The following is a 27,969-nucleotide window of genomic DNA, read 5'->3' on the forward strand; positions in this document are numbered from 1 at the left end:
CTTTGAACGCAGATTTCTTGCCGGGACATATGGTACAATGCAATCGACAAGATAGGACGGAGCTAGACCGTGTAGTATTTTATACGTAAGTAGTAAAACCTTACATTTTGTACCAACTGTAATTTTTTAATGCTAGACATAGGGAGACCCGAAAATAATACGTTACAGTAGTCGAGACGAGACGTAACGAACGCATGAATAATGATCTCAGCGTCGCTAGTGGATAAAATAGAACGAATTTTAGCGATATTACGGAGATGAAAGAAGGCCGTTTTAGTAACACTCTTAATGTGTGACTCAAAGGAGAGAGTTGGGTCGAAGATAATAGCCAGATTCTTTACTGATTCGCCTTGTGTAATTGTTTGGTTGTCAAATGTTAAGGTGGTATTATTAAATAAATGTCGGTGTTTAGCAGGACCGATAATCAGCATTTCCGTTTTCTTGGCGTTGAGTTGCAAGAAGTTAGCGGACATCCATTGTTTAATTTCATTAAGACACGCCTCCAGCTGACTACAATCCGGCGTGTTGGTCAGCTTTAGGGGCATGTAGAGTTGGGTGTCATCAGCATAACAGTGAAAGCTAACACCGTATTTGCGTATGATGTCGCCTAGCGGCAGCATGTAAATACTAAAGAGTGCAGGGCCAAGAACCGAACCCTGAGGAACTCCGCACGTTACCTTAACATAGTCCGAGGTCACATTATTATGGGAGACGCATTGCATCCTGTCAGTAAGATACGAGTTAAACCACGACAAAGCTAAGTCTGACATACCAATACGTGTTTTGATACGCTCTAATAAAATATTATGATCGACGGTATCGAAAGCAGCGCTAAGATCAAGAAGCAGCAACATAGATGACGCATCAGAATCCATCGTTAGCAGTAGATCATTAGTCATTTTTGCGAGGGCTGTCTCCGTAGAGTGATTTGCCCTGAAACCGGATTGAAAAGGTTCACAGAGATTGTTAGACACTAAGTGTTCATTTAGCTGCTGTGCGACAATTTTTTCGAGGATTTTCGAAATAAAGGGAAGGTGGGACACCGGTCGGTAGTTTACCATGAGGTCAGGATCAAGGTTAGGTCTTTTGAGCAGAGGATGAATAACCGCTTTCTTGAATGCTAGGGGAACAGTGCCAGAGGAAAGTGATACGTTTATAATATTTAGCACTGATGGACCTAATAATACAAAAAGCTCCTTGATAAGTTTCCCAGGAAGTGGGTCAAGTAAACATGTTGTTTGTTTTATCCCACTTACACGCTGTAATAGTTCCTCTAATGTTATTTCATCAAAAAGAGAGAGACTATTTTGTATTGCAGTATCCGTCGTAGATACAGTTGTATCTGTGTATCTGTAATTTCTACAACTCTCATTGTTTGTGATAGAGTGATTGGAGCACATACTTGTTGGTCACATAAAAACATTCATGAAGTTTGGTTCTTTTATGAATTTATTATGGGTCTACTGAAAATGTGACCAAATCTGCTGGGGTCAAAAGTATACATACAGCAATGTTAATATTTGGTCATGACTGCAAGCTAATCGATGCTAACATGCTATTTAGGCTAGCTTTATGTACGTATTGCATCATTTATTTTCCTATATCCTCTGTGTATTTAATTTATATCTGCATTTCTCATGACACAGAATGTGTATGTAATATTGGCTGCATTTCTGATAGTTGTTTGTGTGCCATGTTGTTCCAGACCACAGCAAACGTAACCCAGCTTGCATAGATTGTTATACATCCATTAGAAGAAGACAGCCTGCCGTTTTCTTTAACTTGGACACACACATCTATACCTTTGGCCATTCTAAGACAGTCATTTCCAGGATTGATTGATTGAATTGATTGAAGCTTTTATTAGTAGATTGCACAGTACAGTACATATTCCACACAATTGACCACTAAATGGTAACACCCGAATAAGTTTTTCAACTTGTTTAAGTCGGGGTCCACGTAAATCAATTCATGGTAAAGGAGTTAGCTCACCCCCTCAGAAGTTTTACTAATATTTTTCAATGTTGTAAAAATGCGTAGCTTAAATATTACATTTCAACATTTCTGTCAACGAAGAGTTGTGTCAGCCTGTGCCACATAGTCATTTTGATAGTAGGCTAATAAGTTCAAGTTCATGTACCAATGAGTGGGTGAGATTATCCTCTGCATTTGACTAATATAGCTAATATAGAGACTTATATCATGTGTTGACTTCAATATATCACTTATAAAAGCCTTTTAATTTTTTGCGGCTACAGACAGATTTTTTTTTTTGTATTTTTGGTCCAATATGGCTCTTTCTGTCATGTCTGTGTAATCATGTTTTGTTTTAGTCATGTTTTGTTTTGTTTAGTTATTGGACTCTTTAGTTTCTGGCTTTTCACTCCCTTGTCTTGTTTCCATGGTTACCCATTAGTTTCACCTGTTCCACGTTTGGACTCACTGTGCACTCTTGTTTGTCACCATAGCAACCCATTAGTTTTCACCTGTCATGTCACGCACCTGTTTTGAGTCACGCACCTGTTAATCATGTCTGTGTTATTTAAGCTTTTCATTTTCTGTTGTTCGTTCTGGTGTCATATCTTTTCTAACCTTGCTATCCTCTCGTTTCAAGCCCTGTTCACGGTCCCATGCCACAGTAAGTGTTTTTTATTTCGTGTTCAGTTTTTGCCTTTGTGCAAGTTTTGTTTTCATTCGCCAAGTTTTTTTTACCTCCGCGCTTTTCGTTTGTTCCTTTTTGATAGTAATAAATAAATCATGAACCCACCTTCAAGCCATGTCCGATCCAAATTCACTTGCATCTTGGGAAAACAAAAACTCCATAGTCCAAGTCGTGACACTTTCAACATTTTGGGTAACCTGTGCTAGTGGACCCCCCCCTATCCTTTTTGATAAGCTGTCTGTCTCGATTTCACATTCCTCCCAGTTGATAACACGTCTCCCATACTATATTTGGACCAAAAATTTGAAACTGAAAAAAAAAAAAAATTGGATTTGAAAAAAAAGTTTTGAAACTTCAACAAATGTGAAACTGTAAAAAATAAGATTTGAATCTGGAAAAAACTAGAAGGTCAAATAAATGAAATACAAAAACAAATACAAAATATTTGTTCAAAAATAATTACCCGAATTATTCATAATTATGTTCAACCTGAAAAAAAAGTGTGCACTTATATATATATATATATATATATATATATATATATATATATATATATATATATATATATATATATATATATATATATATATATATATATATATATACACAGGTAAAAGCCAGTAAATTAGAATATTTTGAAAAACTTGATTTATTTCAGTAATTGCATTCAAAAGGTGTAACTTGTACAATATATATATTCATTGCACACAGACTGATGCATTCAAATGTTTATTTCATTTAATTTTGATGATTTGAAGTGGCAACAAATGAAAATCCAAAATTCCGTGTGTCACAAAATTAGAATATTTCTTAAGGCTAATACAAAAAAGGGATTTTTAGAAATGTTGGCCAACTGAAAAGTATGAAAATGAAAAATATGAGCATGTACAATACTCAATACTTGGTTGGAGCTCCTTTTGCCTCAATTACTGCGTTAATGCGGCGTGGCATGGAGTCGATGAGTTTCTGGCACTGCTCAGGTGTTATGAGAGCCCAGGTTGCTCTGATAGTGGCCTTCAACTCTTCTGTGTTTTTGGGTCTGGCATTCTGCATCTTCCTTTTCACAATACCCCACAGATTTTCTATGGGGCTAAGGTCAGGGGAGTTGGCGGGCCAATTTAGAACAGAAATACCATGGTCCGTAAACCAGGCACGGGTAGATTTTGCCTGTGTGCAGGCGCCAAGTCCTGTTGGAACTTGAAATCTCCATCTCCATAGAGCAGGTCAGCAGCAGGAAGCATGAAGTGCTCTAAAACTTGCTGGTAGACGGCTGCGTTGACCCTGGATCTCAGGAAACAGAGTGGACCGACACCAGCAGATGACATGGCACCCCAAACCATCACCCAACCATGCAAATTTTGCATTTCCTTTGGAAATCGAGGTCCCAGAGTCTGGAGGAAGACAGGAGAGGCACAGGATCCACGTTGCCTGAAGTCTAGTGTAAAGTTTCCACCATCAGTGATGGTTTGGGGTGCCATGTCATCTGCTGGTGTCGGTCCACTCTGTTTCCTGAGATCCATGGTCAACGCAGCCGTCTACCAGCAAGTTTTAGAGCACTTCATGCTTCCTGCTGCTGACCTGCTCTATGGAGATGGAGATTTCAAGTTCCAACAGGACTTGGCACCTGCACACAGCGCAAAATCTACCCGTGCCTGGTTTACGGACCATGGTATTTCTGTTCTAAATTGGCCCGCCAACTCCCCTGACCTTAGCCCCATAGAAAATCTGTGGGGTATTGTGAAAAGGAAGATGCAGAATGCCAGACCCAAAAACGCAGAAGAGTTGAAGGCCACTATCAGAGCAACCTGGGCTCTCATAACACCTGAGCAGTGCCAGAAACTCATCGACTCCATGCCACGCCGCATTAACGCAGTAATTGAAGCAAAAGGAGCTCCAACCAAGTATTGAGTATTGTACATGCTCATATTTTTCATTTTCATACTTTTCAGTTGGCCAACATTTCTAAAAATCCCTTTTTTGTATTAGCCTTAAGTAATATTCTAATTTTGTGACACACGGAATTTTGGATTTTCATTTGTTGCCACTTCAAATCATCAAAATTAAATGAAATAAACATTTGAATGCATCAGTCTGTGTGCAATGAATAAATATAATGTACAAGTTACACCTTTTGAATGCAATTACTGAAATAAATCAAGTTTTTCAAAATATTCTAATTTACTGGCTTTTACCTGTATATGTGTCCTCTTTTTGGGATTTGAGAATATGGTCAGCCTATTATAAACTGTATTTTAGTCATTTTATTCAAGTAAATAATTCAAGCACATATGAAGTATGATTGAATGCAGGGTGTATATACTGACCACATCACGTGGGCGCCCTCCTCCGACACCTCAACCTCAAACTCCACTCTCTCTCCCACCACCACATGGTAGTCATCCATAAGCTTGGTGATAGTCACAGGAGGCTCTGGGTACAAATGTAACGATGGTCCGGTCAGCGTCATTAACAGACAGAAGGGGAAAAGATGACGCACCTTTGACGAACACCTCGGTGAAACACTTGTCATCGTCAACCACGCACTCGTACGCGGCGTCGTCGGCCAGGCTGGTCCTGTTGATGGTGAGCGTTCTGACGTTCCCGTTTGTCTCCATCAAGTACCTTGAAAGTGACACGTTAGATGTCAAACAGCCAGCGATCAAGTCGGCTTCTTCTGATCAAATGCCTTCAGATGTGATTTCAGGGAGCATTACTTGATGTACTAATCTTGACTCATCAATGCTACAATGGTTCTTTATAAGGAGGACCAGGCCTCTATGGCAGCTCTATAGGTTTATCGTGGCCTAAAGAGGATTTAATGGATGGGGCTAAAAAAACCAACAAAAAAAACAGTCATGCAATAGGTGTTGTTACTTGGTGCTAACTTGCTAGTATGTAAACTGTTAGCATGCTAAGTGTTAGCATCTTAGCCACATTTTTTAGGTATAAAACTAAAAGTCATTGATATTACATGGTGCCGTCTCGCCAGCACATTAACAGTTAACATGCTAAATGTTAGCGTTTTAGCCAATTTTGTAAGTATAAAATAAAAAATCCTGGATAATAATCGTTATGGCATCTTAACCATACTTGCCAACCTTGAGACCTCCTATTTCGGGAGGTGGGGGCGGGGAGGGGGCGTGGTTGGGGGTGTGGTTAAGAGGGGAGGAGTATATTTACAGCTAAAATTCACCAAGTCAAGTATTTCATATATATATATATATATATATATATATATATATATATATATATATATATATATATATATATATATATATATATATATATATATAGGAAATACTTGATTTTCAGTGAATTCTAGCTCTCTCTCTCTCTCTCTCTCTCTCTCTCTCTCTCTCTCTCTCTCTCTCTCTCTCTCTATATATATATATATATATATATATATATATATATATAAAAATAAGAGAAATACTTGAATTTTAGTGTTCATTTATTTAGCATGTAAACTGTTAGCATGCTAGGTGTTAGCATCTTAGCCAATTGTTTCGGTATAAAACTAAAAGTCATTGATATTACATGGTGCTGTCTCGCCAGCACATTAACAGTTAACATGCAAAATGTTAGCGTTTTAGCCAATTTTGTAAGTATAAAATTAAAAACCTGGATATTAATCATTATGGAATCTTAACTAGCACGCTAGCATTTTAGCCAGGTTTATAAGTACTGTATACAACTAAAAGTCATAAATGCTGTTTCTTTTTTGGTGTTGACCCTCTGAACATGCTAACTGTTAGCATTTTAGCCAGTTTTGAGAGAATTTAATGGTTGGGGCTTGGTACACATAACACTCATCTACTCATTGTTGAGTTAAGGGTTGAATTGTCCATCCTTGTTCTATTCTCTGTCACTATTTTTCTAACCATGCTGAACACCCTCTCTGATGATGCATTCTCCTTCGTCTCCTTGTTGTGCACTGCACTCTCTAAAAGCCGTAGATGTTATTGTCACATATGCATGTACAGTAGATGGCAGTATTGTCCTGTTTAAGAGTGTCACAACATTGCTGTTTACGGCAGACAAACTGCTTTACGGTAGACGAAAACGTGACTGCTGTTGTTGTGTGTTGTTGCTCCGCTGGGAGGACGTTAATGAAACTGCCTAACAATAAACCCACATAAGAAACCAAGAACTCGCCCTCGATCATTCTACAGTTATAACGTGATTGGGCAGGCATGCTGTTTGTATTGTGGGAAAGCGGACGTGAAAACAGGCTGTCGACACGTAACTCAGGTCCGCCTGAATTTCGGGAGATTTTCGGGAGAAAATTTGTCCCCGGAGGTTTTCGGCAGAGGCACTGAATTTCGGGAGTCTCCCGGAAAATCTGGGAGGGTTGGCAAGTATGATCTTAGCTAGCACGCTAGCATTTTAGCCAGTTTTATGAGTACTGTATACAATTAAAAGTCATAAATGCTGTTTCTTTTTTGGTGTTGACCCTCTGAACATGCTAACTGTTAGCATTTTTGCCAGTTTTGAGAGAATTTAATGGTTGGGGCTATATAAAAAAAAAAAAAACAGCCATGCAACGGGTGTTGTTACTTGGTGCTAACTTGCTAGCATGTAAACTGTTAGCATGCTAAGTGTTAGCATCTTAGCCAATTGTTTAGGTATAAAACTAAAAGTCATTGATATTACATGGTGCTGTCTCGCCAGCACAGTAACAGTTAACATGCAAAATGTTAGCGTTTTAGCCAATTTTTTAAGTATAAAATTAAAAATCCTGGATATTAATCATTATGGCTTCTTAACTAGCACGCTAGCATTTTAGACAGTTTTATAAGTACTGTATACAACTAAAAGTCATTAATGTTGTTTCTTTTTTGGTGTTGACCCTCTGAACATGCTAACTGTTAGCATTTTAGCCAGTTTTGAGAGAATTTAATGGTTGGGGCTGTATAAAATTAAAAAAAAAACAGCCATGCAATGGGTGTTGTTACTTGGTGCTAACTTGCTAGCATGTAAACTGTTAGCATGCTAGGTGTTAGCATCTTAGCCAATTGTTTCGGTATAAAACTACAAGTCATTGATATTACATGGTGCTGTCTCGCCAGCACATTAACAGTTAACATGCAAAATGTTAGCGTTTTAGCCAATTTTTTTAAGTATAAAATTAAAAATCCTGGATAATAATCGTTATGGCTTCTTAACTAGCACACTAGCATTTTAGACAGTTTTATAAGTACTGTATACAACTAAAAGTCATAAATGTTGTTTCTTTTTTGGTGTTGACCCTCTGAACATGCTAACTGTTAGCATTTTAGCCAGTTTTGATAGAATTTAATGCTTGGGGCTATATAAAAAAATAAATGAAAAAACAGCCTTGCAACGGGTGTTGTTACTCGGTGCTAACTTGCTAGCATGTAAACTGTTAGCATGCTCAGTATTAGCATATTAGCCAATTTTTTTAGGTATAAAACTACAAGTCATTGATATTACATGGTGCTGTCTCGCCAGCACATTAACAGTTTAACATGATAAAAGCGTTTTAGCCAATTTTGTAAGTATAAAATAAAAAATCCTGGATAATAATCGTTATGGCTTCTTAACTAGCACGCTAGCATTTTAGCCAGTTTTATGAGTATTGTATACAACTAAAAGATATAGATAAGATAGTTGCTAGCATGATAGCCTTTTAGTCAATTTTATAAGGATCATGGCTGTTGTTACTTGTAGTTATCTTGGTAACATGTTGAGTGTTACATTTTAATCAATTGTGTTGGTTTAAAACTAAAACTTGTGGATAATAAGGGATATGGATTGGCATGTCAACTGTTAGCATGATTAGTGTTAACATGTTAGCATTTAGCCAATTTTGAAAGTCAGAAAAACTGTTACTTTTTTGGTGTCCTGTTAGCATTTTAGCCGGTTTTGTTGGTGCAAAAGTAAAAAAGCATGGCTATTGTTACTTATAGTTATCTTGCCAGTATGCTGAGTGTTACATTTCAGTAAATTCTATAAGTTTAAAACTAAAAGTCATTGACATTGTTACTTTCAAATTATGAGGAAATGGTGGGAAAATACTTCAAAATGTGTTTAATTTTAGTATTTGTTAAGCATTTTATCATTTAGGTCAAAATCTTTTGTTAAACATGACATAAGGATGTTCTCTGAATTGCAATGCATAGAATTCCACATTCAATTGAAATTGCAATTGTTGAAATGAATCAAATTAAATATCCATATTGTGCACAGTGGTGCTATCCTTACTGAAAACAATATTTCAAAGCTGGACGTCACTGAGTAAACACTTCAAAATGTGTTTAACAGCCAAACATTAAACTCAAGTTGTTACCATGGATATGCAGTCGTGGTCAAAAGTTTACATACACTTGTAAAGAACATAATGTCATGGCTGTCTTGAGTTTCCAATAATTTCTACAACTCTTATTTTTTTGTGATAGAGTGATTGGAGCACATACTTGTTGGTCACAAAAAACATTAATGAAGTTTGGTTCTTTTATGAATTTATTATGGGTCTACTGAAAATGTGAGCAAATCTGCTGGGTCAAAAGTATACATACAGCAATGTTAATATTTGGTTACATGTCCCTTGACAAGTTTCACTGTAATTAGGCGCTTTTGGTAGCCATCTACAAGCTTCTGGTTGAATTTTTGACCACTTCCTCTTGACAAAATTGGTGCAGTTCAGCTAAATGTGTTGGTTTTCTGACATGGACTTGTCTCTTCAGCATTGTCCACATGTTCTCAATGGGTTTTAAGTCAGGACTTTGGGAAGGCCATTCTAAAACCTTAATTTAAGCCTGATTTAGCCATTCCTTTACCACTTTTGACGTGCGTTTGGGGTCATTGTCCAGTTGGAACACCCAACTGCGCCCAAGACCCAACCTCCGGGCTGATCCACCACCATGCTTGACGGTAGGCTTGATGTTCCTGGGATTAAAGGCCTCACCTTTTCTCCTCCAAACATATTGCTGGGTATTGTGGCCAAACAGCTCAATTTTTGTTTCATCTGGCATCACATGGAGGAAAGTTCTGTGGTCAGATGGCCACAACACTCAGCAATAAAAATTCAACCAGAAGCTTGTGGATGGCTACCAAAAGCGCCTTATTGCAGTGAAACATGCCAAGGGACATGTAACCAAATATTAACATTGCTGTATGCAGAGGTGGGACCAAGTCATTGTTTTGCAAGTCACAAGTAAGTCTCAAGTCTTTGCCCTCAAGTCCGAGTCAAGTCCGGAGTCAAGACAGGCAAGCCCCGAGTCAAGTCCAAAGTCAAGACTGGAAAGTCTCAAGTCAAGTCCTAAGTCCTGCATTTTGAGTTTCGAGTCCTTTCAAGTCCTTTTAACCACAGACTAATATATTAACACAGATTGTGTATGCTTTTCAAACGCTGTATTTATTTATTAAAACAAGTGCATTTTAAATTGCAGGAAAGAAAATTGTGCTGACATTGCACTTTATAATAGCACTATTAACCAGTCATTTTAAACATTAACTCATTCCTTTACAGAACAAACACATAGAAAAATAAAGTGCAAATGTACTTATTTGTACAAAAGTGTTAACATTGAAAAAACATGACATATACGTGAACATAACAAAAAAGTTGTACTTTTTATATGTCAGGGCCCTATGCTGCAGTGCATTAGCAAAAGACCAAATTAGCCAAGAGTCTGTCAGTCATTTGTGCACGATGGGGGCGTAGTATGATGCCACCATGGCTGAAAACTCGCTCCACTGGAGCACTGGAGGCAGGCACTGCCAAGACTCTCATGGCCACTCGGAACAGTGAAGGAAGAGTCTTCATGTTCAATGCCCAGAACAAAAGGGGGGAGAGAGTTGTTTTGGGTTGGTGCACTACTTGTAAGTGTATCTTGTGTTTTTTATGTTGATTTAATTAAAAAAAAGAAAAGAAAAAAAATTTATTTCTTGTGCGGCCCGATACCAATCGATCCACGGACCAGTACCGGGCCGTGGCCCGGTGGTTGGGGACCACTGAGGTAAACAACCAACAGTATGTCAGAAAGCTAGCTAAAACGGTACACTTATTCATAATATAGTATACATTTTAACTGACCTTTATTTGACTATTTTTGTCTTTTTTTAGGTGGCTAAAATACGCGGTGCTGCTGACCGCCGTCTAACGTTACGTGTGATATATTGACTAACGTAACCCTGCTTAAAAAAAATCACTGAACAAAAAGTATGAATAAGGTAGTGAACGGCAACAGATTCCCGTGTTTGCAATAACGTTATAACGTTAGCAGTGAGTTTACAGCCTCACTGATTTAACTACACAGCAAATAAAAGTCACGTTACTTAGCCAATAAACGTTATCTTACATTCAAAACTTACCGTTCTTTGTGCAACTTCAAATGCCGGACGAAGTTGGAAGTTGTTGCCTCTCCATCAGTCATTTTCGAACCGCATGTGTTGCATACTGCAAACCGTTTTGTGTTGACCACCTCGTAATTTTTATACCCAAACAAAATTATTTTAGGTATCATTTTTTGTTCACTGGCGTGTGGTTTGGACATGTCTTCTTTGTTGGTTGTCCTGCAATTTGATTGGATGAATGCTGTGTGATGAAAACAAAGCAGATCTAATTTGATTGGCTGTTGTACTGAGACCACACCAGCTGACACACGCAACGCTGATAGACAAGTACACAATGAAAAATACGGAGCGCTCCCGAATAACTTTTTCATCTTTGGGTTTTGGGGAAAGTAGCAAGTCATGTCAAGTCATGTCAATTCAAAAGGCTCAAGTCCAAGTGAAGTCACAAGTCATTGATGTTAAAGTCTAAGTCGAGTTGCAAGTCTTTTTACATTTTGTCAAGTCGAGTCTAAAGTCATCAAATTCATGACTCGAGTCTGACTCGAGTCCAAGTCATGTGACTCGAGTCCACACCTCTGGCTGTATGTATACTTTTGACCCAGCAGATTTGGTCACATTTTCAGTAGACCCATAACAAATTCATAAAAGAACCAACCTTCATGAATGTCTTTTGTGACTAACATGTATGTGCTCCAATCACTCTATCACAAAAAAATAAGAGTTGTAGAAATGATTGGAAACTCAAGACATTATGTTCTTTACAAGTGTATGTAAACGTTTGACCACGACTGTAAATGTAACAGCTGTGATCCAGACTAGCATCTTTCATTCAGCAGGTCTCGCATGCATTTGTGTTCAAAGCTTTTCCCTTCACATGAAACATTAAATTAGAGGTCTTATTTTATCTACATTAGCACACATGAGGCATAAGATGTCTTGGCAGTGTGACTTAGTGAGCCCTCTGGGAGGCTTCTTATGAGGGCCTAAAAATAAAATGTGTTGATGGCAGCATCGGTCCAAAGTATGACTTTGTGGAGGACGATAATTTTAGCTGTGCATTTTTTTTGAAACACTGCCTATCATCTGAGCTCTATGACTAATTTACAGCCTAATTTTTGTGTGGGTGTGAGTCCAGCATGGAGCTCTGCACACAGGGTGTTAAAAAAAAGAGTATGACATGACATGATTGCGTGTGTGTGTGTGTGTGTGTTTTTGAAGCATGTACTTGGCAGAGGGTTTGATCTCTTGGCCGTTCTTCAACCATTTGACCTGGGCGTTGGGATCGATCACCTCACACTTGAGGACGATTCTCTTGCCCTTGTCCACGGTGTAGCAAGACTCCAGCCTCTTCAGGAAAGCTGCAAGAAGCGCAGACGTGGAACCGTGTCTCCTCCGGTTGTCCTCGTTCTTTAAAAAACGCTCTCCTACCCCCGCGCCCGCCTGACTTACCCTCGCTTTGCTTGGGCTCCACCTTCTTCATCTTTTTCAGACGCTTCAACATGCCCCTCAGGTCAGTGATGCCGTATTTGAAAGCGATTTTCTCATACTCGCTCGGATGGGCGTTCTTCAGCAATTCCCACACGTCTATCTCCTCCTCCTCCTTTTCAGGCCTCTTCCTAAAAACGTGCGAGAAAATTCCATTATTAGGAAACAATTACACAGCATGTGAATGATAGAATGAATTAATGAATTAATTTATTTATTCCGTCAGACAGACATATATAGCAACGGCACCCACCATAAGGGATACGGGAAAAAAGCTAGAATGCTTATTCATGTCCTGCCCCTAATTTACAATCAATTTATATGCTGGTTTTATATGTTGGTTATAATGGTGATAATGACAAGTTTTTTTTTTTGTCAATAGCATTGAGCGACCATGAGATTAGCTCCATATTGCCTGGATATCTTTCGTCTTCTGAAGCCTTGTCTGGTGTGTTATGTCCCTTATTCCACAGTGAGTTCTTTTGCACCTGTGTCCCACAGTTGAGATAGTCCAAACAAATAGTCATGTTTTTGATAGTTTCCCAACAACACATTTTTTACCGCAAAGTTGAACACTCTTAGGCTAGAAGACAGTTTAATTTATCCGCTCACATTGTCCCACATTTTCACCCCCGCTATAGATAACGTTTGAGCTTTGAATGTGGAATTTACCCCATGTTATGTCTGAATTTCAGGACACCCCTGAGTTCATGTGGACCATCTCTGAGTGAAAGCAGACTCTGTATATTTGCGGGTAGAGCCCTTTGTGAGGCCATAAACATAACTTGAAGGCAACTGTATTGGATTATATCATGTAGTTTAAGAAAATTACTCATTATGAACAGATCATTGGTATGAGCTCTATATGGGGCATAATGCATAATTAGGGACCGCAATGTCCTTTTGGGACAGAGGACCCTATTGTATTTTGTGCGTTTTATTATTATTATTATTCCGCCGCCTCTTTGAGCTGTAATTTGACCCCCTTAACATGCTTCAAAACTCACCATATTTGACACACACATCAGGACTGGCGAAAATTGTCATCTAATCAAAAAACCAAACCCCAAAAGTCAAAATTGAGCTCTAGCACCCGCTAGGAAAAAACACAGACAAAACTGCTTGTCGTAGAGACATGAAACAAAAACCTCTATGTAGGTCTGACTTAGACCTAGATTTCATACATTGACATTCTTCAGCAAAAATCAACAGGAAGTTGGCAATTCCCCCTTCAAAATAAAAGTTTACTAAAAACAGTTACTTTTGCCTTTTTGAGCTGTAATTTGACCCCCTTAACATGCTTAAAAACTCACCAAACTGGACACACACATCAGGACTGCCAGAAATTGCGATCTAATCAAAAAACCCAACCCCAAAACTCAAAATTGCGCTCCAGCGCCCCCTAGGAAAAAACACAGACAAACTGCCTGTAACTTCCAGTAGGAATGTCTTCGAGACATGAAACAAAAACCTCTATGTAGGTCTGACTTAGACCTACATTTCATACATTGACATTCTTCAGCAAAAATCAACAGGAAGTTGGCAATTCCCCCTTCAAAACAAAAGTTTACTAAAAACAGTTACTTTTGCCTTTTTGAGCTGTAATTTGACCTCCTTAACAGACTTCAAAACTCACCAAACTGGACACAGACATCAGGACTAGCAAAAATTGCGATCTAATCAAAAAACCCAACCCCAAAACTCAAAATTGCGCTCCAGCGCCCCCTAGGAAAAAACACAGACAAAACTGCCTTTAACTTCCAGTAGGAATGTCTAAGAGACATGAAACAAAAACCTCTATGTAGGTCTGACTTAGACCTACATTTCATACATTGACATTCTTTAGCAAAAATCAACAGGAAGTTGGCAATTCCCCCTTCAAAACAAAAGTTTACTAAAAACAGTTACTTTTGCCTTTTTGAGCTGTAATTTGACCCTCTTAACAGGCTTCAAAACTCACCAAACTGGACACACACATCAGGACTGGCAAAAATTGCGATCTAATAAAAAACCCAACCCCAAAACTCAAAATTGCGCTCTAGCGCCCCCTAGGAAAAAACACAGACAAAACTGCCTGTAACTTCCAGTAGGAATGTCTTCGAGACATGAAACAAAAACCTCTATGTAGGTCTGACTTAGATCTAGATTTCATACACTGACACCCTTCAGCAAAAATCAACAGGAAGTTGGCAATTCCCCCTTCAAAACAAAAGTTTATTAAAAACAGTTACCTTTGCCTTTTTGAGCTGTAATTTGACCCACTTAACAGGCTTCAAAACTCACCAAACTGGACACACACATCAGGACTGGCAAAAATTGCGATCTAATCAAAAAACCCAACCCCAAAACTCAAAATTGCGCTCTAGTGCCCCCTAGGAAAAAACACAGACAAAACTGCCTGTAACTTCCAGTAGGAATGTCTTCGAGACATGAAACAAAAACCTCTATGTAGGTCTGACTTAGATCTAGATTTCATACACTGACATCCTTCAGCAAAAATCAACAGGAAGTTGGCAATTCCCCCTTCAAAACAAAAGTTTACTAAAAACAGTTACTTTTGCCGTTTTGAGCTGTAATTTGACCCATTTAACAGGCTTCAAAACTCACCAAACTGGACACACACATCAGGACTGGCAAAAATTGCGATCTAATAAAAAACCCAACCCCAAAACTCAAAATTGCGCTCTAGTGCCCCCTAGGAAAAAACACAGACAAAACTGCTTGTCGTAGAGACATGAAACAAAAACCTCTATGTAGGTCTGACTTAGACCTAGATTTCATACATTGACATTCTTCAGCAAAAATCAACAGGAAGTTGGCAATTCCCCCTTCAAAATAAAAGTTTACTAAAAACAGTTACTTTTGCCTTTTTGAGCTGTAATTTGACCCCCTTAACATGCTTCAAAACTCACCAAACTGGGGACACACATCAGGACTGCCAGAAATTGCGATCTAATCAAAAACCCAACCTCAAAACTCAAAATTGCGCTCTAGCGCCCCCTAGGAAAAAACACAGACAAAACTGCCTTTAACTTCCAGTAGGAATGTCTAAGAGACATGAAACAAAAACCTCTATGTAGGTCTGACTTAGACCTAGATTTCATACATTGACATTTTTCAGCAAAAATCAACAGGAAGTTTGCAATTTCCCCTTCAAAACAAAAGTTTACTAAAAACAGTTACTTTTGCCTTTTTGAGCTGTAATTTGACCTCCTTAACAGACTTCAAAACTCACCAAACTGGACACAGACATCAGGACTAGCAAAAATTGCGATCTAATCAAAAAACCCAACCCCAAAACTCAAAATTGCGCTCTAGCGCCCCCTAGGAAAAAACACAGACAAACTGCCTGTAACTTCCAGTAGGAATGTCTAAGAGACATGAAACAAAAACCTCTATGTAGGTCTGACTTTGACCTAGATTTCATACATTGACATTCTTCAGCAAAAATCAACAGGAAGTTGGCAATTCCCCCTTCAAAACAAAAGTTTACTAAAAACAGTTACTTTTGCCTTTTTGAGCTGTAATTTGACCCCCTTAACATGCTTCAAAACTCACCAAACTGGACACACACATCAGGACTGGCAAAAATTGCAATCTAATAAAAAACCCAACCCCAAAACTCAAAATTGCGCTCTAGCGCCCCCTAGGAAAAAACACAGACAAAACTGCCTTTAACTTCCAGTAAGAATGTCTAAGAGACATGAAACAACAACCTCTATGTAGGTCTGACTTAGACCTAGATTTCATACATTGACATTTTTCAGCAAAAATCAACAGGAAGTTTGCAATTGCCCCTTCAAAACAAAAGTTTACTAAAAACAGTTACTTTTGCCTTTTTGAGCTGTAATTTGACCTCCTTAACAGACTTCAAAACTCACCAAACTGGACACACACATCAGGACTGGCAAAAATTGCGATCTAATCAAAAAACCCAACCCCAAAACTCAAAATTGCGCTCTAGTGCCCCCTAGGAAAAAACACAGACAAACTGCCTGTAACTTCCAGTAGGAATGTCTTCAAGACATGAAACAAAAACCTCTATGTAGGTCTGACTTAGACCTACATTTCATACATTGACATTCTTCAGCAAAAATCAACAGGAAGTTGGCAATTCCCCCTTCAAAACAAAAGTTTACTAAAAACAGTTACTTTTGCCTTTTTGAGCTGTAATTTGACCCTCTTAACAGGCTTCAAAACTCACCAAACTGGACACACACATCAGGACTGGCAAAAATTGCGATCTAATAAAAAACCCAACCCCAAAACTCAAAATTGCGCTCTAGCGCCCCCTAGGAAAAAACACAGACAAAACTGCCTGTAACTTCCAGTAGGAATGTCTTCGAGACATGAAACAAAAACCTCTATGTAGGTCTGACTTAGACCTACATTTCATACATTGACATTCTTCAGCAAAAATCAACAGGAAGTTGGCAATTCCCCCTTCAAAACAAAAGTTTACTAAAAACAGTTACTTTTGCCTTTTTGAGCTGTAATTTGACCCTCTTAACAGGCTTCAAAACTCACCAAACTGGACACACACATCAGGACTGGCAAAAATTGCCATCTAATAAAAAACCCAACCCCAAAACTCAAAATTGCGCTCTAGCGCCCCCTAGGAAAAAACACAGACAAAACTGCCTGTAACTTCCAGTAGGAATGTCTTCGAGACATGAAACAAAAACCTCTATGTAGGTCTGACTTAGACCTACATTTCATACATTGACATTCTTCAGCAAAAATCAACAGGAAGTTGGCTATTCCCCCTTCAAAACAAAAGTTTACTAAAAACAGTTACTTTTGCCTTTTTGAGCTGTAATTTGACCCTCTTAACAGGCTTCAAAACTCACCAAACTGGACACACACATCAGGACTGGCAAAAATTGCGATCTAATAAAAAACCCAACCCCAAAACTCAAAATTGCGCTCTAGCGCCCCCTAGGGAAAAACACAGACAAAACTGCCTTTAACTTCCAGTAGGAATGTCTAAGAGACATGAAACAAAAACCTCTATGTAGGTCTGACTTAGACCTACATTTCATACATTGACATTCTTCAGCAAAAATCAACAGGAAGTTGGCAATTCCCCCTTCAAAACAAAAGTTTACTAAAAACAGTTACTTTTGCCTTTTTGAGCTGTAATTTGACCCTCTTAACAGGCTTCAAAACTCACCAAACTGGACACACACATCAGGACTGGCAAAAATTGCGATCTAATAAAAAACCCAACCCCAAAACTCAAAATTGCGCTCTAGCGCCCCCTAGGAAAAAACACAGACAAAACTGCCTGTAACTTCCAGTAGGAATGTCTTCGAGACATGAAACAAAAACCTCTATGTAGGTCTGACTTAGATCTAGATTTCATACACTGACACCCTTCAGCAAAAATCAACAGGAAGTTGGCAATTCCCCCTTCAAAACAAAAGTTTATTAAAAACAGTTACTTTTGCCTTTTTGAGCTGTAATTTGACCCACTTAACAGGCTCCAAAACTCACCAAACTGGACACACACATCAGGACTGGCAAAAATTGCAATCTAATAAAAAAAAAACCAACCCCAAAACTGAAAATTGCGCTCTAGCGCCCCCTAGGAAAAAATCAAAGACAAAACTGCCTGTAACTTCCAGTAGGAATGTCTCAGAGACATGAAACAAAAACCTCTATGTAGGTCTGACTTAGATCTAGATTTCATACACTGACACCCTTCAGCAAAAATCAACAGGAAGTTGGCAATTCCCCCTTCAAAACAAAAGTTTACTAAAAACAGTTACTTTTGCCTTTTTGAGCTGTAATTTGACCTCCTTAACAGACTTCAAAACTCACCAAACTGGACACACACATCAGGACTGGCAAAAATTGCAATCTAATAAAAAAAAACAAAAAAAACCCCCAAAACTCAAAATTGCGCTCTAGCGCCCCCTAGGAAAAAAATCAAAGACAAAACTGCCTGTAACTTCCAGTAGGAATGTCTCAGAGACATGAAACAAAAACTTCTATGTAGGTCTCACTTAGACCTACATTTCATATTTTGACAACACCCAGCAAAAATCAACATGAAGTTTGCAATTCCACCTTCAAAACAAACGTTTTGTAAAAACCCGTCACTTTTTTTCAAACATTATCTCCTCTGAGCGCGTTTGTCGTGTCGGCTTCAAACTAGCACAGGAAAGAGATTGAACCCTTCTGATTAAAAGTTGACCAAAGAGTTTTAATTACTGCTCCGGTTTGGATTTTATGTGCCGTCAAAGTCGGTCCCGTCCATCGCTGCTTGCAGCTTTAATTCTAATTGCCTTTTTCTGGAGCTTAAATAGCGGTTCAATAGTGTCCCTGTAGGTGTGCCCCCAAACTTCAGTGCAATACTGTAAATGCGGCATTAAAAGAGCTACTAAGTATATCGTTCTTAGTGAATTTTGATTTAGTATTTTCTGCATTTTCCACTAAATGGAGACACCCTTAGCCAATTTAGACTGTACTGCTTTCACATGTGGTTTCCAAGTCAGTAGAGCGTCTATCTTAATGTGAGTTTGTGCTTGGTAGTGTTCTCACTTTTTAGCTGCTTTGAGAAGAGCGCTAAAGTCCAGATCGCCATCATCCTCTCCCGCGTCCCTTTGTGGATGGAAGCATAAATGCAATGAGCGTCAAGCTTTTGCACGCTGTCACTTACGAACACGCACTTACGCTCTCTTAAATGCAGACAAAATGTCCGCCTGCTCCTCTTGCTGGGAGGCTGAAATGGGAGAAGTTGCAGGGATGGCAAATTAGGGGCGACTGCAGCCTGTATCCGCTTTCACTTACCCTCCACGGAGACCTCGAAGGTAGAGCTGTCACATTTGTCTTTGGCCGTCACCTCGCACCTGTAGCCGCCCGCGTCACCGGGGACCACTTTGATGATCTTCATTTCGTACGTGTAGATCTTTTTTTAGGGGAGGCATAAGATGTGGATGCATTTGAAAGGATAGCCCAAACAAGACTGCATGTTCATACAAATCATTATAAATAATTGTTCAAAGATTTCAATTTAATTTCATTTCATTTATTTCATAGGGACAGTGCACATTCGATTCAAGAACTCTTTCATTCCGCACTCCATCCAGCTGCATAATCACTCGCCATACAGCAATAGATGATATCAGCCTATTACCTGACCGCTTCTATGCTCGCTACCTCTCTTTGTTTATAATGTATAATTCCTGCTGGATCTACTCTCTATTTTATACTGGAGCTGTTGCATATACTGTAATATTGTACATAGTAATTGTTATATATTGCATATATTATATAGAAATATAATATCTAGAGATGTCCGATAATATCGGACTGCCGATATTATCGACCGATAAATGCTTTAAAATGTGATATCGGAAATGATCGGTATCGGTTTCAAAAAGTGAAATTTATGACTTTTTAAAACAGAGCTGTACGGAGTGGTACACAGACGTAGGGAGAAGTACAGAGCGCCAAGAAAACCTTAGAGGCACTGCCTTTGTGTGGCGGCCCAATCAAATAATATCTACGGCTTTTCGTACACACACAAGTGAATGCAACTCTTACTTGGTGAACAGCCATACAGGTCACACTGAGGGTGGCCGTATAAACAACTTTAACACTGTTACAAATATGCGCCACACTGTGAACCCACACCAACTGAGAATGACAAACACATTTCGGGAGAACATCCGCACCGTAACACAACATAAACACAACAGAACAAATACCCAGAACCCCTTGCAGCACTAACTCTTCCGGGACGCTACAATATACACCCCCCGCTACTACCCCCCCTCCCCCCCACACCTCAACCTCCTCATGCTCTCTCAGGGAGAGCATGTCCCAAATCCCAAGCTGCTGTTTTGAGGCATGTTAAAAAAAATAATGCACTTTGTGACTTCAATAATAAATATGGCAGTGCCATGTTGGCCTTTTTTTTCCCCATAACTTGAGTTGATTTATTTTGGAAAATCTTGTTACATTGTTTAATGCATCCAGCGGGGCATCACAACAAAATTAGGCATAATAATGTGTTAATTCCACGACTGTCGGTTGATATCAGAATCGGTAGTTGAGAGTTGGACAATATCGGAATATCGGATATCGGCAAAAAAGCCATTATCGGACATCTCTAATGATATGATATAATATATCAGTATATATCATATACTGTATATATAATATGTAAATATTACATATATGTTATATTTCATATTGCTACTACGGTACATTTTTAGTCTACTTTATACCTGCATTATCCTTTCCATCCTTACACTTTCCATCCTTTGTAACTGAGCTACTGTGCGGAACAATTTCCCTTGTGGATCATTAAAGTTTGTCTGATGTCTAATCTAATTAATCAACACTTGAATAAACAGTGTAAATGCGCCGGACTCAGCATAAATGCTCATTTTCAGCAGGTTTCTAAAATAACACAGTGAGACACATAAGATTTTAAAACCACAATGACAGAAATAAGAACCAAATAAATAAGACATCATAAAACAGACAAGACAAGCAGTTGCGATACACAATTACAAGACAATAGACCAGGACAGACAATTCACTCATAGCTTCAAATACGCTGGCCAGAAGCCCACTGGAACGTGCTGGAGTCTGGAAACCGTGTTTAATGGTTTAATGGGTGCATGTCTGATTTATTTTTAGCCAGTGTTTAAGGTGCCGCCCTCAACTGGTTCCGGTAGTACCTAACCGACAGGAGTTTTTGTGTAAAAGTAGACAGTTTTATGTCGTCCACAGCTCCTTTACCACATGGGGTCCCCCAGGGCTCAATCCTTGCCCCAATTTTATTTGCGCTTTACCTTCTCCCCCTTGGTTCTATTTTTAGGAAGTACAGTATTGCATTTAATTTTTATGCCGATGATTGCCAGATTTATTTTCCCATGGCACAAAATAACACGGTTCAACGTCTTATTGACTGCCTGCACGACATCAAAGTCTGGCTTTCAGCTAACTTCCTGAGCCTAAATGAAGACAAAACAGAAGTTATGTTGTTCGGTCCAAGTCGCTCTCCCTCCCCCAACGTTGACCTCGGCACTCTGACCCCGTATCTCAGCGACTCTGTCACAAACCTGGGGGTAAAGTTTGACTCAGATTTAAAATTCGAAAAACAAATCAGCAGCGTCGTTCAAAAAAGCTTTTATCAATTACGCCAAATAGCGAAAGTGAAACCGTTTCTATCAAGACATGATCTTGAGAAATTAATCCACGCTTTTATCTCGACTCGTCTTGATTACTGTAATGCCCTGTATGTTGGCATTAGCCAGGCCTCCCTCGCCCGCCTGCAGCTCGTGCAGAACTCTGCTGCTCGTCTGCTAACACAGACCCGCAGACGTGAGCACATCACCCCTATTTTCGCGTCCCTTCACTGGCTCCCTGTGCGTTACCGAATACATTTTAAACTCCTTTTATTTGTTTTTAAATGTCTAAACAACCTCGCGCCAACCTATCTCTCCGACCTCCTTCAGCCTTACTGCCCCACCCGATCCTTAAGATCAGCCGATCAGCTGCTGTTGACGGTCCCCGACACAAGGCTGAAGCTTAGAGGTGACAGAGCTTTCGCCGTTGCTGCTCCCAAGCTCTGGAACGACCTACCCCTGAGTGTTAGACAAGCCTCCTCTCTTCCTGTTTTTAAATCTCTCTTAAAAACATACTTTTATTCCATGGCTTTTAACACTGAGTGATATCCATCCTGCAATGGCGCCCCATAATACACCTGCTGTGATCCTGTTTTTATGTTTTTATGTTTTTATTAATTCTATTTTAATTATTTATTTTTTATCGTGTTCTGTTTGTGTTGTGTTGTGTTTGCTCGGTACTCGTTTTATCTTTTAACCTGCTCATTGTACAGCACTTTGGCTACCCCTGTGGTCAATTTTAAATGTGCTTTATAAATAAAGTTGATTTGATTTGATTTGATTTTTTTTTTTTGAAAAGTGGAGAGTTATCACAGTCTCTAATGTGGGTGGGCAACCTTTTCCAGGATTGCGGTCCTCTTCCAGAGGTGACCATTTGACCATGAATTGATTAACGTGGACCCCAACTTAAAAAAGCTGAAAAATATATTTGGGTGTTACCATTTAGTGGTCAATTGTATGGAATATGTACTGTACCGTGCAATCTACTAATAAAAGTTTCCATCAATCAATCAATGACTGAATTTTGTTCTATGTCTTGGCGTACTGCAATCACCTCTGGACAAGGCCCTAGTTCTCCGTCCTTCACTGTTTCTCCTCTGAATGGATTCATCTAACGGTAGAGGTGCAGGTGCATTTAAAACTTTGAAGTCTGAGACAAGCATCCATAAAGATCTGGTAGCTATCCAGTTCAAGAATGTTAAGTTTTTTTTTAATAATACCACCTTAACATTTGACAACCAAACAATTACACAAGGCGAATCAGTAAAGAATCTGGGTATTATCTTCGACCCAACTCTCTCGTTTGAATCACACATTAAGAGTGTTACTAAAACGGCCTTTTTTCATCTCCGTAATATCGCTAAAATCCGTTCTATTTTATCCACTAGCGACGCTGAGATCATTATTCATGCGTTCGTTACGTCTCGTCTCGACTACTGTAACGTATTATTTTCGGGTCTCCCTATGTCTAGCATTAAAAGATTACAGTTGGTACAAAATGCGGCTGCTAGACTTTTGACAAGAACAAGAAAGTTTGATCATATTACGCCTATACTGGCTCACCTGCACTGGCTTCCTGTGCACTTAAGAAGTGACTTTAAGGTTTTACTACTTACGTATAAAATACTACACGGTCTAGCTCCGTCCTATCTTGTCGATTGCATTGTACCATATGTCCCGGCAAGAAATCTGCGTTCAAAGAACTCTGGCTTATTAGTGATTCCCAGAGCCCAAAAAAAGTCTGCGGGCTATAGAGCGTTTTCTATTCGGGCTCCAGTACTATGGAATGCCCTCCCGGTAACAATTAGAGATGCTACCTCAGTAGAAGCATTTAAGTCCCATCTTAAAACTCATTTGTATACTCTAGCCTTTAAATAGCCCCCCTGTTAGACCAGTTGATCTGCCGTTTCTTTTCTTTTCTCCTCTGCTCCCCTTTTCCTTGAGGAGGGGGGGCACAGGTCCGGTGGCCATGGATGAAGTGCTGGCTGTCCAGAGTCGGGACCCGGGGTGGACCGCTCGCCTGTGCATCGGCTGGGAACATCTCTGCGCTGTTGACCCGTCTCCGCTCGGGATGGTGTCCTGCTGGCCCCACTATGGACTGGACTCTTACTATTATGTTGGATCCACTATGGACTGGACTCTCACAATATTATGTCAGACCCACTCGACATCCATTGCTTTCGGTCTCCCCTAGAGGGGGGGGGGGTTACCCACATATGCGGTCCTCTCCAAGGTTTCTCATAGTCATTCACATCGACGTCCCACTGGGGTGAGTTTTTCCTTGCCCGTATGTGGGCTTTGTACCGAGGATGTCGTTGTGGCTTGTGCAGCCCTTTGAGACACTTGTGATTTAGGGCTATATAAATAAAGATTGATTGATTGATAGATTGACAATAATACAATTGTGGAAGTGCTTTGGTTTCCTGTCAAGGATTTTAACTGCCCTTTAAAGAGAGACTTGATGGGTTTTAGAACAGTTTCTGTTGTGTGTGTCCAAGTAGTGAAACAATAATTTATATGTGAGAATATCATGGTGTGCATATAAACTTTAGCCGTCTTGGATGTGAGGAATGGTTTTATATGATTGAAATTTGACAGATTGTATTTAACGATATTAGTGATTTTTTTTTTTTAACATTTTGATTGCCACTTTCACTGCTCCGTGTCCTCTTTCAGTAAAGGAATCCTACGGGTTTTGAATGTCAAACACCGGATCAAATTTACCTCCGTTTTTGTACACCCCACTTATCCGACCACGATTCCACCCAAGTTTCCAAAAATGTCTTGATGATTGTACGAAACATTGCATGCAACAAACTATTCTGCCGCTTGAGCGCCCACGCCTCAGTAGGGATGATGTTTGATAAGAAATTATCGAGTTCGAGCCCATTATCGAATCCTCTTATTGAACCGATTCCTTATCGATTCTCTTATCGAGTCCAGATAGGTTGTTGTATATGGAAAAAAACACACAATATTTGGTTTAACAAAAACTCACTTTTATTATATAAGAAAAAAATAAAATCTAATAAATAAATAAATATTAACTGTTACCCCCCTAAAAAAATAAAATAAAATAAATAAATACTGACTGTTGTTACCCAAAGTATATTAAGTGGGATTTTTCAGGAAAAAAATATATATACAGTTACACAAACACAACCTGTCTCTGTGATCAATATAGGTGTATAAATAATAATATAGTGTTAAATAAAATCAGTCCCTTGGGCACAAAACTGAAAATAATACAGCTCTCCAAAAAGTGCACTTCTGCTGCTATTCGACATAACTGTTTGTTATGATGCTTTGACATTGTTGCACTTTATTTCTTTATTGAAAGAAAATTCTATGAAGAGAAAAGTTGTTTGCAAATGTGGTTACAATGCTAAAAAAATGAAAAGTTAAAGCTAAAAAAAGAAATACACTTTATTGAGTTAACATTATTTCTTTATAGGAGGAAAGATGTGATGTTATGAGCTAGGGGATATAACAACTACACTACCCAGCATGCAACGGGAGTGACGAGCATGCTCGGTAGCCCCGAAAAGTGTTGTTGCATGTCGCCACGCCGGCAGCTAAGAATGAGGTTATGAGCACGCTGTGAAAGTAAACGTAAAGAACTCAGCCAACACGCCTCGTCTGCATTATTTATAATTAGACAGACAACACATATACAGTGTTATTTTGTTTTGTTTACAAGGAAAGAAAAACAAAAGTTAAAAAAGGGAGATATGTTGTATATACAGGTAAAAGCCAGTAAATTAGAATATTTTGAAAAACTTGATTTATTTCAGTAATTGCATTCAAAAGGTGTAACTTGTACATTATATTTATTCATTGCACACAGACTGATGCATTCAAATGTTTATTTCATTTAATTTTGATGATTTGAAGTGGCAACAAATGAAAATCCAAAATTCCGTGTGTCACAAAATTAGAATATTACTTAAGGCTAATACAAAAAAGGGATTTTTAGAAATGTTGGCCAACTGAAAAGTATGAAAATGAAAAATATGAGCATGTACAATACTCAATACTTGGTTGGAGCTCCTTTTGCCTCAATTACTGCGTTAATGCGGCGTGGCATGGAGTCGATGAGTTTCTGGCACTGCTCAGGTGTTATGAGAGCCCAGGTTGCTCTGATAGTGGCCTTCAACTCTTCTGCGTTTTTGGGTCTGGCATTCTGCATCTTCCTTTTCACAATACCCCACAGATTTTCTATGGGGCTAAGGTCAGGGGAGTTGGCGGGCCAATTTAGAACAGAAATACCATGGTCCGTAAACCAGGCACGGGTAGATTTTGCGCTGTGTGCAGGCGCCAAGTCCTGTTGGAACTTGAAATCTCCATCTCCATAGAGCAGGTCAGCAGCAGGAAGCATGAAGTGCTCTAAAACTTGCTGGTAGACGGCTGCGTTGACCCTGGATCTCAGGAAACAGAGTGGACCGACACCAGCAGATGACATGGCACCCCAAACCATCACCCAACCATGCAAATTGTGCATTTCCTTTGGAAATCGAGGTCCCAGAGTCTGGAGGAAGACAGGAGAGGCACAGGATCCACGTTGCCTGAAGTCTAGTGTAAAGTTTCCACCATCAGTGATGGTTTGGGGTGCCATGTCATCTGCTGGTGTCGGTCCACTCTGTTTCCTGAGATCCAGGGTCAACGCAGCCGTCTACCAGCAAGTTTTAGAGCACTTCATGCTTCCTGCTGCTGACCTGCTCTATGGAGATGGAGATTTCAAGTTCCAACAGGACTTGGCGCCTGCACACAGCGCAAAATCTACCCGTGCCTGGTTTACGGACCATGGTATTTCTGTTCTAAATTGGCCCGCCAACTCCCCTGACCTTAGCCCCATAGAAAATCTGTGGGGTATTGTGAAAAGGAAGATGCAGAATGCCAGACCCAAAAACGCAGAAGAGTTGAAGGCCACTATCAGAGCAACCTGGGCTCTCATAACACCTGAGCAGTGCCAGAAACTCATCGACTCCATGCCACGCCGCATTAACGCAGTAATTGAGGCAAAAGGAGCTCCAACCAAGTATTGAGTATTGTACATGCTCATATTTTTCATTTTCATACTTTTCAGTTGGCCAACATTTCTAAAAATCCCTTTTTTGTATTAGCCTTAAGTAATATTCTAATTTTGTGACACACGGAATTTTGGATTTTCATTTGTTGCCACTTCAAATCATCAAAATTAAATGAAATAAACATTTGAATGCATCAGTCTGTGTGCAATGAATAAATATAATGTACAAGTTACACCTTTTGAATGCAATTACTGAAATAAATCAAGTTTTTCAAAATATTCTAATTTACTGGCTTTTACCTGTATATGTATGTGCTGCGGTTGCTTTTAAGAACGTTGCGACAGCTGCCGTAAAGGAGGTGCGTTGCTAGCCTGGTTGCTATGTTTCCGCTTGGTCGTAAAAGTGTTTGTCGTGTGTTTGTACCCTGCTCAAATCTCTCAGTAAAGTTATTCATTGGATTATACCTTTTGTTTTGAACTTTATTACACCTTGGAGCGCTTTTTCCGGTCCATTTTTTTCCTGCTTTCCCTATCTGCACCTAATGACTGAGCTACGTGACGTCATTTCTTGTGATGTCTCAAGGGGCATTTCTGGTCGGGACGGGATTCGTTCCCAGGGATTCGAATAAAGAACCAACTCTTTTTCTTTACTATAGTGGTCTCGATAACGGGTACTGGTTCTCAAAAAGGGATTTGAATCCGAGGAATCGGTTCTTTTCTTATCGAACAACCGGGAAAACCGGTTTCGAGAATCATCCCTACGCCTCAGTGACAGTGACGAAAACCCAGGTGTTACGATTTAGGATAAGATGGCACTTCATTGTCATTGCACTTAAAAATAACAACACATCTACATTTCCAGCACAAACCCATTCAAGACCAGACACACGCTGTACAGGGTGACAGAACAGGAATGCTGCTGGGTCACCACTGTGAAAGGTAGGAAAAAGGTGGAACTTGCCACGTTGCTTGCAATATGGGAAAACAATCCAGATTAGAATTTTTGTGTTTGAGCGAGCAAAAACACATTTCTACTTTTCACTCTAATTGTTCATTTCTGGTCGTCAAATTCATCATACTTCGCCATGCAGGTCAGACGGTGTCTCCAAGATGTTGTTCAGTTTGTGATTGAATTCAAAATCACAAAAGTCTGAGTGTCCACGTTTTGCCTGCACCATTTGTGGCAGATTTGACATCTTTCAATTTGTCGATACACCAGGGCAACGTTTACTCCAATCAGTATATGTTCTGTTATTATGATTACGAATAGGTAAATATATTCAACGTCCTCGACTTAAAGAGTCGCCGGGCACGCGTCCGGCAAAGAT

The 27,969-nt window shown here is 39.4% G+C and overlaps 1 protein-coding gene across 1 annotated transcript in view; it reads right to left on the reverse strand.

Moving 5' to 3' along the window:
* Positions 1 to 27,969, reverse strand: part of mybpc2b (myosin binding protein Cb) — a 100,897-nt gene that overhangs the window by 29,359 nt on the left and 43,569 nt on the right. The window contains exons 5-11 of the mRNA XM_061967696.1: positions 19,262 to 19,379; positions 19,145 to 19,193; positions 19,013 to 19,072; positions 12,431 to 12,597; positions 12,207 to 12,339; positions 5,160 to 5,284; positions 4,987 to 5,092 (exon numbers count right to left, since the gene is read on the reverse strand). Coding sequence (XP_061823680.1) covers positions 4,987 to 5,092; positions 5,160 to 5,284; positions 12,207 to 12,339; positions 12,431 to 12,597; positions 19,013 to 19,072; positions 19,145 to 19,193; positions 19,262 to 19,379 — 758 coding nt within the window. The remainder of the gene's footprint in view (positions 1 to 4,986; positions 5,093 to 5,159; positions 5,285 to 12,206; positions 12,340 to 12,430; positions 12,598 to 19,012; positions 19,073 to 19,144; positions 19,194 to 19,261; positions 19,380 to 27,969) is intronic.

The sequence above is a fragment of the Nerophis lumbriciformis genome, linkage group LG11 (genome assembly GCF_033978685.3).
Source record: "Nerophis lumbriciformis linkage group LG11, RoL_Nlum_v2.1, whole genome shotgun sequence".
Lineage (NCBI taxonomy): Eukaryota > Metazoa > Chordata > Actinopteri > Syngnathiformes > Syngnathidae > Nerophis > Nerophis lumbriciformis.